Below are 12621 nucleotides of genomic sequence, written 5' to 3'. Positions count from 1 at the left end.
TTTCCCGATGAACAGCAAAGTAAATTGCCGCAAACTGTAGCTGCTCAGGAGTTTTAGTGTTCTCTGTGGTTGTCCCCAAATGGTGGAATGACCTACCAACGGCTACTAGAACAGCAACATCCCTTTCTACCTTTAAAAAACTTGTAAAAACCTTTCTGTTTCGAGAATGTTTCCCTGCCTAACAAAACTAACACAACTAACAACTACTCTGTGCTCCTTTACACCTTTCTCAGCTTATGTCCTCCTCTGTAAGTCGCTTTGGATAAAAGTGTCTGCTCAGTGCAATGTAATGTAATGTAATGTAATAATATTTTGTGTGGGAAAATAAAAGGACTGAACCTACCAAACAGTTCTTTTAACAGTATACGTATGTGTGCCTAAAATTGGACTTAATATGACACTAAAAGTCCCTCTGTGTATTTTCTATATGCATTTTGATAATTACATGAAAGCTGTGAAGAACTCCTAATATTATTTGGCAGAACTGTATTTTAAATTGTGCTGCGATGACCTGGCAACTTGTCCAGGGTGTACCACGCCTCTCACCCAAAGTCAGCTGGGATAGGCTCCAGCCCCACCGTGACTCGGATGAGGATAATCAGTTACAGATAATGGATGTATTTTAAATCAAATTGACAGTCTTTTTTTTTTCCTCACAGAGGAAAATGTAATACGTCATCTATTTGTAATAAAATAAAAAATATTTTTTCACTTTACTTGGCTATATATAAATATTTAGCATTCAGACCTGAAACAACAAGTGCAGGTGCCAGAGGAAAACTATAATAAATGCAAGAAGTCGTCAAGTCGATGATGTATGATGTTCTGAATCTGAATATTCGTGTTGTCTTTTTTGCATGAGTGTTCTACTCACACAGGATCAAACTAATTTAATGAGGTATTGATTTCTGTTGGACTGACAGAGAGATAACCCCATAAGGTCACATTTCAAATCAGTGGGTTCATTTTAACAGAGAAGCAAAGAATCAACACTGTTTGAATGTTCACACCACCAGAGTTACAGTTCATAAATCTCTTCAGATCTTTTCTGTTTGTGGACAAACAACTCTCCAGTAAAAGCTTGTCATATTCAAATAATTACCTCTGATTAACACATGAGAGTTTGTTGTGATTATGATGGTAATACAAATCATAAATCACCAAAGATCCACAACAAAGAAAATGTATAAATCCTCCTTTTCTCCAGTCCCTCACAGTATTGTCACAAAAACTACAAAAGTAAGAAATGTAACGAGTAATTCATTTCAGTAATTCTCTAAAAAATGTCAATAAATGGGAACGTGCTCAGTGCCAGCTTGTCAGCCGGAGGACATTTTCCACTTAATATTAAATCTAGTACCCAATTACCCAATCAACAGAGAGCCAGAGAGAGAGAGACAGGGAAAGAGAGAGAGAGAGAGAGAGAGACAGGGAAAGAGAGAGGGAAAGAGAGAGAGAGACAGGGAAAGAGAGAGAGAGAGAGAGAGAGAGAGAGAGAGAGAGAGAGAGAGAGAGAGAGGGGGAGAGAGAGAGAGAGAGAGAGAGAGAGAGAGAGAGAGAGAGAGAGAGAGAGAGAGATTAGAAGAAAGTTGTGGTGATGACTTCAATCAGGGAGAAGCTGGGGAACTTTGTGATCATTCAAATCAAAGAGCGAATCTGTGCTGCAAATCTGCCAAATGGAAAAGAGGAAGAAAGGTAAGATCATAAGAATAGAATAATATACAGGGTGTAAAAAAATATGACATGGAAATGACTACTCTGTTTTACTTTTATTCTATCTACAAAGTAAAAAAAAAAGGTACAGTATGTTTTAGTTAGTTAGTTTGGTTAATTTACTTTTAAGGAAGTCATTTTCCATGTTTCCAATTGTTTACATAATTTGTCAGCCTCCCATTACAAAAGTATTTGATGAATTTAAAAGCTAATGATTCTACATAAGTAAATGTAAAACATGATATACAATAACAATGGTAAGAGTGAGCAACTGCACATTGCTTTTTGTTTTTACATAGTGTTACTTCTTTCTCAAACTCAACTGAACTTTTCTTTTCCACAGGATCTTCTACAGAATTAAGACTTATGGTAGTCGGTAGCAGCGGACCTTCGCAGTTCCTGCTAACAAATGCCATTCTAGGGAGGGAAGAGTTTTCTAAGGACATCACCAGCATTTCTGACAGCAGGAAGAATGTTGGAGAGCTAGCTGGTAGACGAGTGGCTGTGATCAATGGACCAAACATCTATGACAAGGATATATCTCAACCCAAGAGAATGATGGAGCTGAGAAGGTCTAAATGTTTATGTATTCCTGGTCCACACGCCTTTCTTGTTGCCTTCGATATGGACACAATCTCCCCTAATGAAATGAGAGCTCACAAACTGATAAGGAAGCACTTTGGAAGACACTGTCTGAAGCACTGTATGGTCCTGCTGGCCTATGAAGGAAATGTGGAGGGCGCTACCCTGGAGAACAGGGTGCAGAAGACTGACTGGCACTTGAGAGAATTGATCGAGAAGTATGGTGGACGCTTTCACATTTTCAGCAAGAACTGGAGTGATCGCAGCCGGGACCGAAAGCTCTTGCAGAAGATAGAATGGATGGTGGCTTCCTTAGGAGGGGGCTACTTCTCCAGCAGATCTTTCCAGAAGGCAGAAGCTAGCGTAAAGAGAGAGGAAAAAAGGCTCAGGAAGCAGAGGACAGCAGAGATAGAGAAGGCATGGACTGATATGGAGAAGCAATATGTAGCGGAGGAGTTGTATCGCCAGAAGGATGCCTACACCATCAGTGTTGGTGCAGAGATCAGAGCCAAGGCAGAGATGGACAATGGATGGCTCAGAACTTCCCTGGCCAGAGGACTGGGGACAGGTCTTGTTGTAGGAGCTGTTGTGGGTGCACTCTTTGGGTCCATAGAGGGGCCAGGAGGTATGGTTCTTTACGGGGTCATTGGTGGTGCAGTGGGTGGATCGGCAGGAGGAACAGCCCAGGTAGCCATAAAGCACATGGAGAACAGAGTCGCCCCTCCTGCTAGACTCAACTTTAACTCAATCTTTATCAATCGCTTCTTTGTAACTCCTCGTCAATGACGGCGTGGTATCTGTATTTCAGGAATAAAGTGAATAGAACAACATGTGCTTTTTGTATATAACTGTTTAGAGCTTATGTAGCCTTGAGGCTGACTTGATACCAAATTACATAAGAAAATGCACTACTCCCTTTAGGTTGAAACCCCAATGGACATGTTATATACTATGTTACTGTTTTGGCACAGAACAGTAACATTTTAACAGGGATTACTAATGGACATAAACCTCACAGCTGATTTGAATTGTAAGTCTGTATTTTGAATAAACAGAGTTGTACAACATTTCCTGGTGTCTTGCTCTAAGTTAGTAAAGTGTAGCTCAGATAACATTCAGGGTGGAGTCTCCACTGAGAGTGCCTTTGTCTAAAGCACTGCCCCTTTCCTCGACAACACACACACACCTTAGCGCACCTGTTGAGCGTACACCATTTGAAGTATCTATGTATTATTGACTGAAAGTGCGGGTAGAAGCCGTGCAGGACTGACTGCAGTGTTACCTGGACAGGATCAACTCGGACAGGTAAGACCTCTCTGAAAATGTTTTGGTATTAGTTTCACTTTTCGGGAAAGCTGTAGACAGAAATCAGACCTGTGAATCATTTATGAACATGTTGCATAACCTTAGGGTGTTTGAATGTCAGATGTGAATGTCAGGGCAAATGGAGTCAGGACAAAACTCAGGAATCACATGAAAAACAACATTAGGATTTCAGTAGTTGTAGTTTTGTGTTGAGTTATACTCTAGCTCCCTGATGTCGTAACAAACTATTTGGGTGATACCGGTTTGGCTAGATTGGCTAGACTTTACATCACATATTTCACTTGGCTGCTTCCATTCTCTGTTAGTTCAGTATTATCTGTCCTTCATCACAAATACATTCTTCTTAACTCAAATGTTTGTGACAATAAGAAGTAAGAAACTGTGGTAGAAAATAATCTGCGGCCTAGGCTTCACTGTGGGTTACTTCCGTAGATTAGAAAATTAATTACACAGCCTGTACTTTGTGAATCATTACATAATATGAGAGGAATGCTATGACGTCTCCAAGACTCTGACTACTGCATGGCTGAGATGCAAATATTTATGGTTTCAAATTTCTGTGTAAATGTCATTAAGTGGCCAGGTACTTATCATTCAAGACTGACTATTTGATTTAATTTAAGATTTATCAACTTGTAGTTTTAAAAGACACCCATATAACAATATAATCTCATACACTGTGGTGGAAAGTAACATTTTGAGGTTCTACCTATGTCACTTCATACTTTATACTCCACTACATTCAAAGACAAAAAATACAACATATTGCTAGAGAGATAAAAGATTAAACCAGTGGTTTTCAACCTTCCTGACTCCATTTAAAAAAAACAGTGTCTACTTGGGGTGTTTCTAATGTCCACAGTATGAGTTGTTAGCAGTTTCATTATCCCATAAACTGCTAAATCGGTGTACCATAATTTTGATTTAGTTATTTTTCTTCTTTCTTCCTCCATTAATCGTTTTGCAACCCCTCCTATTTATCTTGCGACCCTTTAGAAGGGTTTTGTGTCTGATTAAGTATATTTACTATCCAGAGCACTGTCATGTCACCCTTAACCTGACTAGAGCACAAAGAATGTAGACTGAAGTACCTGTATACAGACAAAGGGTTTCACCTATAGTTTGTGTGAAATGCCTTCCAGCAGTGTATGCGGGCACTTTCTGTTTGAGTCTGTGACTCAGATGTGCCTTAGTTATGTTATGCAGGATCGTGTTTAAGCTTGATTTGACACTGTTTGACATGTAGGTGTATTGTATTTGTTCTTTTGCTCTTATTGTGTTTATTGCTCTTATGTCATGCGGGCTGGGTAATCCTTACTTAATTGCTTTTGACATTTTAAGTAAATTTTGCTGATACTACTTTTGTACTTCTACCTAAATAGAATTGTGAATGCAAAACTTGTAATGAAATATTTTTACAGTAACATATCGAATGCTGTTGACATTTGTTGACACTGTCGTTTCAGAGTATGGCCTCTACTATCAGTCTCCTCCCTGAGAGGCATTTCTTATGCTCTCTGTGTAGAGACATCTTCACCAGCCCAGTGACCATACCATGTGGACACAGCTTCTGCTTGTCCTGTCTCTGCCGCTACTGGGCACGACACCAGTCCAAATACTGCCCCCACTGTAAGAGGCTGTTCGCTGACAAGCCTGACCTCAGTGTCAACCGAATTCTATCAGACGTCTCTGACAACTATAGAAGGACTCGACAACAGAAACCACCTGATGAAGAAGTGGTACTTTATTTAATTGTTTCTCAGATCATCATCTGATAATTACTAAATCTAGTATATTCATATATGCTTATGCCACTGTTACAGGTTATAGATGTTGAGCAAATGATTCAGCAAAGGCTGCAGAAGATTGAAAGATTAAAATATTCCTTTGAGCTCCAAAAGGTGCGTTAAAAAACATTTTAACATAATTATAATCTTTGTTTTTTTTTAAGAATAAATAATTGAATGATGATGTACGTTGATGTCCAATCAGAACTCTTACCTCAGAGAGGTGCGAGAGAGCCAGAAGGTTTTCTCAGCCCTCGTAAATGCTATGGAGAAGAGTCACAAAGCGGTCATTTCAGCAATCGAGGCGAGACAAGCAAAAGAGGAGAGGAGAGTGGAAACACTGGTGGAAGAGCTCAAACAAGAGATTGAGAAGCTGAAGAAGGAGATCACCGAATCTGATCCTCAGATTCCTGTAAACAGTGATCAGAGTGATGATACGAAGCAAGTTACTGTGGTGAGCACCTTTAGCTTCTGCAGATAATGACAATGTTGGGGCACTAACACTGGCTACTATCGGTGAAATGTGTTTGTTCATGTCATGCAGAACATTGCTTCCACGATGTGCCCCTCTGACATGAAGGACTGGTCCAAGGTTACCATAGAAACCGACCCTTGTATTGGGGTCACCAGGCGAGCACTGTCAGACATGATGGAAATGATAAAGGCAGAAGTCAACAGGCTCTCCAAATCTGGTGAGTAGAGCAACTTTTACCTTTTATTTATTAAATCGAGATGCTACAATAAATTCAGTGACAGTGATGTTTCTTTTTCTTGTGGTTCTTCTTTGACAGAACTTAAGAGGATAGAGAAATACACAGGTATGGTTTTGTCCACACAGAGACAAATATAAGGGACTGCATACAAATTATCTGAGGGGGAGGGGAGGTCAGAAAGAGGGAGTATTTTATATAGAGTAAGATCTCCATGCTGTTTGACCCATTCTTGACCTTTTCTCCTCCCTCTCCCTCTTTCTTAGTGGATGTCAATCTGAGTGCTAAAACAGCCCACCCCTTCCTCTCTGTCTCAGACGACAGAAAACAGGTCAGACACACGGACAAGCTTCAGGAGTTGCCAGATAACCCCAAGCGGTTTGACCGTGTAGCAAACGTGCTGGCCAAGGAAGGCTTCAGCAGTGGACGGTGCTACTGGGAGGTGGAGGTTGGGGAGAAGATCGAGTGGAACCTGGGTGTTGTCAAACATTCTATAAACAGGAAAGGCAAGTTCACTGTCAGTCCTGCAAATGGTTTCTGGATTTTAAGCCTGAAGGCTGGAGGCCAGTACATTGCCAACACCTCTCCTGTCACCCCACTGGCTCTTGAGCAGAGATCCAGGAAGGTGGGCTTGTTTCTGGACTATACAGAGGGCCGTGTGTCCTTCTACTGCGCAGAATCTGGAGTCCACATTCACACCTTCACAGATACATTTACTGACAGGCTTAATCCATTCTTCAGTCCCGGTCGCCTGCATGGTGGCAAAAATGATGCTCCCTTAATCATCTGTTCTAGTTTCTGCAGCATTTAAACATATTTAATACACCATTTATAAATCCCCACTACTGTGCTCATGATTATCTTTTCAGTATCAATCCAGTGTGTAAAATATATTTATTTACTTACAAATCCAAATGGAAAACTAGAATGAACCACATTTTCCCTGTCAGGGCAGTAAACAAGAGGTTGCACAAGGACTGACTCCCCACACTTGAAAAACTTCAATGAAACCCATAAACAGATTGAAAAGGAAAGAGGGGGTAGAAAACGAAAAGAGAAGGCTCTCATAAATGAACAAGTGAGTCAAAGTAAAAAAAAAAAGAAAGAAGAAGAAGGAGAAAATAGGTTGCTGAGTTGGATGGATGCGAGGGGCTGCAGGGTTGGGACAGAGGTTGACAAGAAGCAGTGAGGGAGGGCACAGTGAAACAGCAGGGCATTGTGCTCGTACACCAGGCACTGGGAGACACACTCAAACACATTCACTCATTCACACACTGACACGGTCGTGCACACAAGCGCATGCTTCTGCCCACTGCCACACAGACTTGTGCTGGCATCTCGGAGGGCAGCCCCATCTCCAGTCCAGTCCTGGGTGTCGAAGCTGATTGACCCACTCTACTTCGGTTCACCTGAGCCTCCCCCTGCTCTCCAGCTTTCCTGTGGACCAAATTGAATTCTCAGGGCTGTTGTTCTCAACTCCACGCATCCCAGCTGATCTACACAAGCAAAGGAGCAGTAACACTAACCTGTGGATCAAGGGGAGCTGCGAGAGGACTTTAACTGAGGTAAATATCCTTGATGATATACTCGGTGCATTTGTGGTGTGTCCAAAAAATTCAGAGAAACATGAAAAACAAAGATATATGTGTTATGAGTTTGATGGAATATAAAGAATGTAAATATAAAGAATGTTATCTGTACATTATGTTTAGCTGTATCACAATTTCATAATCCTATTTAGCAGTCCCCATATTTGAGGCAGGTGCATTTGCTCTTGCCACATTGCAATGTTTAAAATATTTTTTTAATGTAAAGGCAGAGCCTATACCAAAGATAAGGCACAGATCCTTAAAATGGGCCTTCCAGGGAGGAATAATTTATTACTATAAATGTATGCACAGTATTTTGTAACAGTGGGGGAATGTAGGACTGTCAGAGCGATTATTCTGGTTATGAGGATTCACATGATCCATTGTTGTCTGCCCACTTACAAAACCGACTTTTTATTCTCATCAAATCTTCTAATAATCCTCTCAGATGGGAATTTCTTGGATACATGTTTACCTAAAAGGGGTCCAATGAGATCCAAAGCTTATCCCTGGACATTTGTCCATCCATCCTTGTCATGCAGTAACTCCTGGATCGATTGTCTGGCAAGGGTTTTGATTCACAGAATTGGTAAAATGTGGATACTGGGAGCTGTGATAATAGATGACATAGGTCCTCCTGGCCCACTCTACAAGCCTTCATGAAAGATGCTTGTGTTCAGAGTCTCCTCATGTTTTTCTGAGATAATCCACTCACCCGGCAAGGCGTAGCTCGACACCCACAGCTGTGTCAAAGACGGCTATTCTCTGCGGTTCTCACTGGAATCCACTAAACATGGGCCTCCCAGCCAGTTTCCAAATATTTATGATAAATATATGCTCTATTAGTCCTTTCATACATGCTCATTGTTGTAGTTATAAATATTTTTCAGCACTATTTGTATGGTAAATAAGAAAATAATTTCAATTCGTCATTTTATGAATTTCAGGATCACCTGTCCTTGTCCAACCCAAGCTGATCTCAACAACGTCATCGCCCACAGACTCAAGATCCACTAGTGGAGCACAACATTCACAGTACTGTAGACTGTCACATTTCTTTGTGGGACTATAAGTGAGCCTTATACAATATACAAAGACTGAAATAAAACCAAGACAAATCCATCTGATTCAAACAACACCTTTCACCATGGCAACAACAGGCATGCAGTTGCTGGGCCTTATCATGTCCATTGTGGGCTGGGTGAGCGGGGCGATAGTCTGTGCCATCCCCCTGTGGCGAGTCACTGCCTTCATCGGTAACAACATAGTGACAGCTCAGATCATTTGGGAAGGCCTTTGGATGACTTGCATTGTGCAGAGCACAGGTCAGATCCAGTGTAAAGTGTATGACAGCTTGCTGGCTCTTCCAAGTGACATGCAGGCTGCTCGAGGCCTCACCGTGTTTTCCATCCTGATCTGTGGCCTGGCTCTGGCTCTGGGGGTCCTAGGAGTCAAATGCACTAAGTGCATCGGTGTAAACAGCGTCAAGGCCCGTATTGCTCGCATCTCCGGTGCCCTTTTTGCCATCGCAGGGTTCCTCTACCTTGTGCCTGTCTGCTGGACTGCCCACTCCATCATCAGGGATTTCTATGATCCACATGTGGCGGCCCCACACAAGCGTGAGCTTGGCCCTGCCCTTTACATCGGCTGGGGGGCATCAGCCTTGCTCCTCATTGGGGGATCTCTGCTCTATGCTGGGTCAAGTCCCCCTGGCATCCCAGGCTCTCCCACCTTCAGCAGTGGAGAAAGTAGTCCTCGCAGGGCACCTGCCTCACAAGTCAAAGGTTATGTTTAAGTTTCCAGATTATCTCAATGCCTTCAAGTCCCACAAATACACCCCAAACGATTCCTCTCCTTTTGATTTTGCTTCTTGTAATTATTTTATATTTAATGTTATTCCAGTTTGCTTTTTTCTCTGAAAAGCCGCAGGAGGCTGTTTAGGGAAAATTGAACTCATTTCATTATTTCATACCTGATCTCCTCCAATAACCTGTTTTCTCCGTCTGTCTGTGTAAAATACAATAAAATGTCTTCCAAATCCTCTTCTGAGGGAAAAGCTGTGTGTGTTCACATTTGTGGTTGAGAGAAATAGTATAGTAGATTTTAAAAGAACATCTTTGTTTTGCTCATTTATGTAAACACTTCTTGGGTTCTTCTGAGCGGAGAAGAACAATAGAACAATGGAGATGTGTGTACATTTGCTTGTGATGCCATATTGTTAAGAAGCGTGTGTGTGTGTGTGTGTGTGTTTGTGGTCCTCTATCTTGTATCTTCCATTTTGTTTTCCATGTTATACGACAAAGGAAAAATACATTACCTTTCTTTACAACATAGAAATCTTTGTATTCCTTCAGCTAACAACAAGTAGACTCTCCTTGCACAAGTGATCTCAAGCCACCTCCTACTCTTTGTCACGGTCACAATGGACAAGAATTCACTGTTATGGCTAAAGTTTCCTTTCCATCACAAGAACAGATCAACACTCAGGATGTGCAAGTTTGTAATGACTGTGCACTTGCCTATATGTCAGTGTCTCTATGTGTAAACATGTAATGTGGGATGAAAAAGGATCATCTTTATTCATGAGACATTGCCCTTCAGATTTTATTTTGAAGTAAATGATCCTCTAGTGAATTAAACCTATTGGAGACCTCTGGGTTTGCTTACATGCTAACATAATGCTCAAATCTTTGTCTGTTGCTTCTTAAATTAGGGTAATGTGATAGAAAAAATACCCTCACTATGCCGTAAACAGAGGTTTTATGACAGTTGAGAAAGGATGCATGTTTTCTTTTCTTTATTTCTGTCCGTAACAGTGGAGGACAGAGAAATACAATGCCACTTTATAGAGCATTACAGCACCACAGTAACAATGGGCACCAGTGTTCCAAGTGCCAGGTAGTGACTCATACATGACCTAAGTAGGCCTATACCAGAGATGGTGAATACAGTAAGGCAGTGCTCTTTTACTGTACAATTGTAATGGGGAAAACATAGAGTGAAACAAGTGCACTATTTACATCATAAATAATCAGTGCAGTGTCTCAAAATAGTTACAGTATAAAGGTGTGTTACCAACACCAAGTCATACACAGTGTAAGTGTACTAATGAATCATTGATGATATCATTCAACATGAGGTAAACCACCCACTGGGTTAACTATACAACACTACTGGTGGAGCTCGTAGGTATTCATTGACGATGTTTAAGACACTTCAACAGGACCACACCCAACAGTAACATCATGGGGTCCTCAAGTAAAGCTGTACGTCTCTACAGCGAGGTGAAACGTTAAACCACTACCTGATTAAGGCTAAGCTCAGTTCAACTACTACTACTACTACTACTACTACTACTACTACTACCACTACTACTACTACTACTTTATATACTTCTGGATAGTTTCAGTTATTATAATAATAACAAAAACACATAATATTCTATATGGTCATCATAGATTTCTAAAATCTTTAACTTAACTGGTAGGAGAACATGTAGCATGACCACAGCATGAAAACACCGGTACAGGTAAAAAATCCTGAATTTTACATGTTATAAATGTACAAAAGCATCAAAATGTGCTTACAGTATGAAAATGAAAGTAATTCACTGTGTGGAATGGTGTGTTTCAGAATAATCTGTTATATTATTGAATTATGAATTATTAAGTGTTGATAAATCACTTTGATGTTGCAGCTAGCTATGGTAGGAAAATAAATATATGCAGCAATATACAGTAATCTGCAATAATACATCATCATTTGTTAGTTAGTTATATTTTGTATTAATAAATACAAATAAACTGAAATGTAGTGTGTTATAGAATTTTCTATCCTTAGGTTACACAGGTCACGTGTGGGCCTTGAGGTCCTCGGCAGTATTAGTTGTTTGGCTTTGGTTGAGAACAGTAGGTGCCAGTCTGTCTCAACACTGTGGTGACCAGGGTTGAAGAGACCTATTGCTGCCTTCCCAGACATAACAGAAAGCTTGCTGTTGATCTTCTAGTCTGCGTAAACAGACATCTGTGTCTCCAGACTAGAAAGTGTTAACAATAACACCTGCATGAATAAAGACATTCTCTTCGACTAATTCTGGGCGTGTAGTATTTGTGGTGTGATCTTGGGGTTAAAGTCTATCCATCAGGATGAGTTGGGCAAAATGTGACACCGACTCAGGCACTTCTGATGAACTTTGAGAGTGTCTCTAATTCTCCTTGGCCAAGCGTCAATAAATAAAACAGCATAAAACACCAGAGGCTCCTGAACACTTTCTTCCTACCTGACCTCACCATTGACCTTTGACTTTAGCAATTGCTCCACAACATAGTGGAGTAAAAAGTAGAATATTTCCTTATGAAATGCAATGGAGTAAAAGTGGAGTATAAAGCATAAAATAGAAATATTCAAGTACAGGTATTGCACTTAAGTACAATTCATCACTGGATATAACTCATAAATGTGTGTAAAGTGTAGTGGAAAATATGAATACTCAGGTAATACCTTACCTGACACCTGTAAAACATAGTGTAAACAGGACAATACATATAGACCTTTTTCTCAGCAGCAATTCTGACATGAAATAGTAGGTTGAACGCAGGTGTTATCAATGATACTGATTAAGGTTTTGTTCCAGTGAGCCAACATGCACCACAGCTGACTCTGTTTTGACCCTAATTGGTATCATTGATAACACCTGTGTTTACCTACTATTTTATGTCAAGTGATAAAAAGGTCTGTTACGAGAATTTTCAAAGAAGAACCCTTGAATAAGGAGTACTGGATTCAAAGTATCAAAGTTTAAGTTGAATTTATTATTCTAGTACAAGAAGGAGCGTTTAACAGTGCAACACACAGAAGGGGTTACAGAAAAAAAGTTGGTTCTTATACATTGTTCAAAAATGGGCTGTCTCGAAC

At 40.5% G+C, this 12621-nt stretch overlaps 2 protein-coding genes across 2 annotated transcripts; both read left to right on the top strand.

Moving 5' to 3' along the window:
* The first annotated feature begins 3475 nt into the window (after positions 1 to 3475).
* On the top strand, positions 3476 to 6954 carry btr02 (bloodthirsty-related gene family, member 2). Its single transcript, XM_019261057.2, has 7 exons — positions 3476 to 3600; positions 5088 to 5360; positions 5445 to 5522; positions 5614 to 5862; positions 5953 to 6100; positions 6200 to 6226; positions 6385 to 6954. Exons 2-7 carry the CDS (start codon positions 5091 to 5093, stop codon positions 6927 to 6929), a joined length of 1317 nt encoding a protein of 438 aa, XP_019116602.1. The 5' UTR covers positions 3476 to 3600; positions 5088 to 5090; the 3' UTR covers positions 6930 to 6954.
* A 1877-nt stretch (positions 6955 to 8831) lies between these two features.
* Positions 8832 to 9763, top strand: cldnk (claudin k). The gene has a single exon (XM_019264958.2). The coding sequence runs from the start codon at positions 8855 to 8857 to the stop codon at positions 9500 to 9502; it is 648 nt and encodes a 215-aa protein (XP_019120503.1). The 5' UTR covers positions 8832 to 8854; the 3' UTR covers positions 9503 to 9763.
* Positions 9764 to 12621: the final 2858 nt, after the last annotated feature.

This window comes from Larimichthys crocea, chromosome XII (genome assembly GCF_000972845.2).
Source record: "Larimichthys crocea isolate SSNF chromosome XII, L_crocea_2.0, whole genome shotgun sequence".
Lineage (NCBI taxonomy): Eukaryota > Metazoa > Chordata > Actinopteri > Sciaenidae > Larimichthys > Larimichthys crocea.
The sequence above is the reverse complement of the archived record's forward strand: the minus strand, read 5'-3'. Positions and strand labels throughout refer to the sequence as shown.

Bases quoted from the DNA above. Each gene is read 5' to 3' on its own strand.
- btr02 (XM_019261057.2), top strand. From the start codon at position 5,091: ATGGCCTCTACTATCAGTCTCCTCCCTGAGAGGCATTTCTTATGCTCT. The intron at 5,523-5,613 runs GTGCGTTAAAAA...ATGTCCAATCAG, and splicing joins ATTCCTTTGAGCTCCAAAAG to AACTCTTACCTCAGAGAGGT. The intron at 6,101-6,199 runs GTGAGTAGAGCA...CTTCTTTGACAG, and splicing joins CAACAGGCTCTCCAAATCTG to AACTTAAGAGGATAGAGAAA.
- cldnk (XM_019264958.2), top strand. From the start codon at position 8,855: ATGGCAACAACAGGCATGCAGTTGCTGGGCCTTATCATGTCCATTGTG.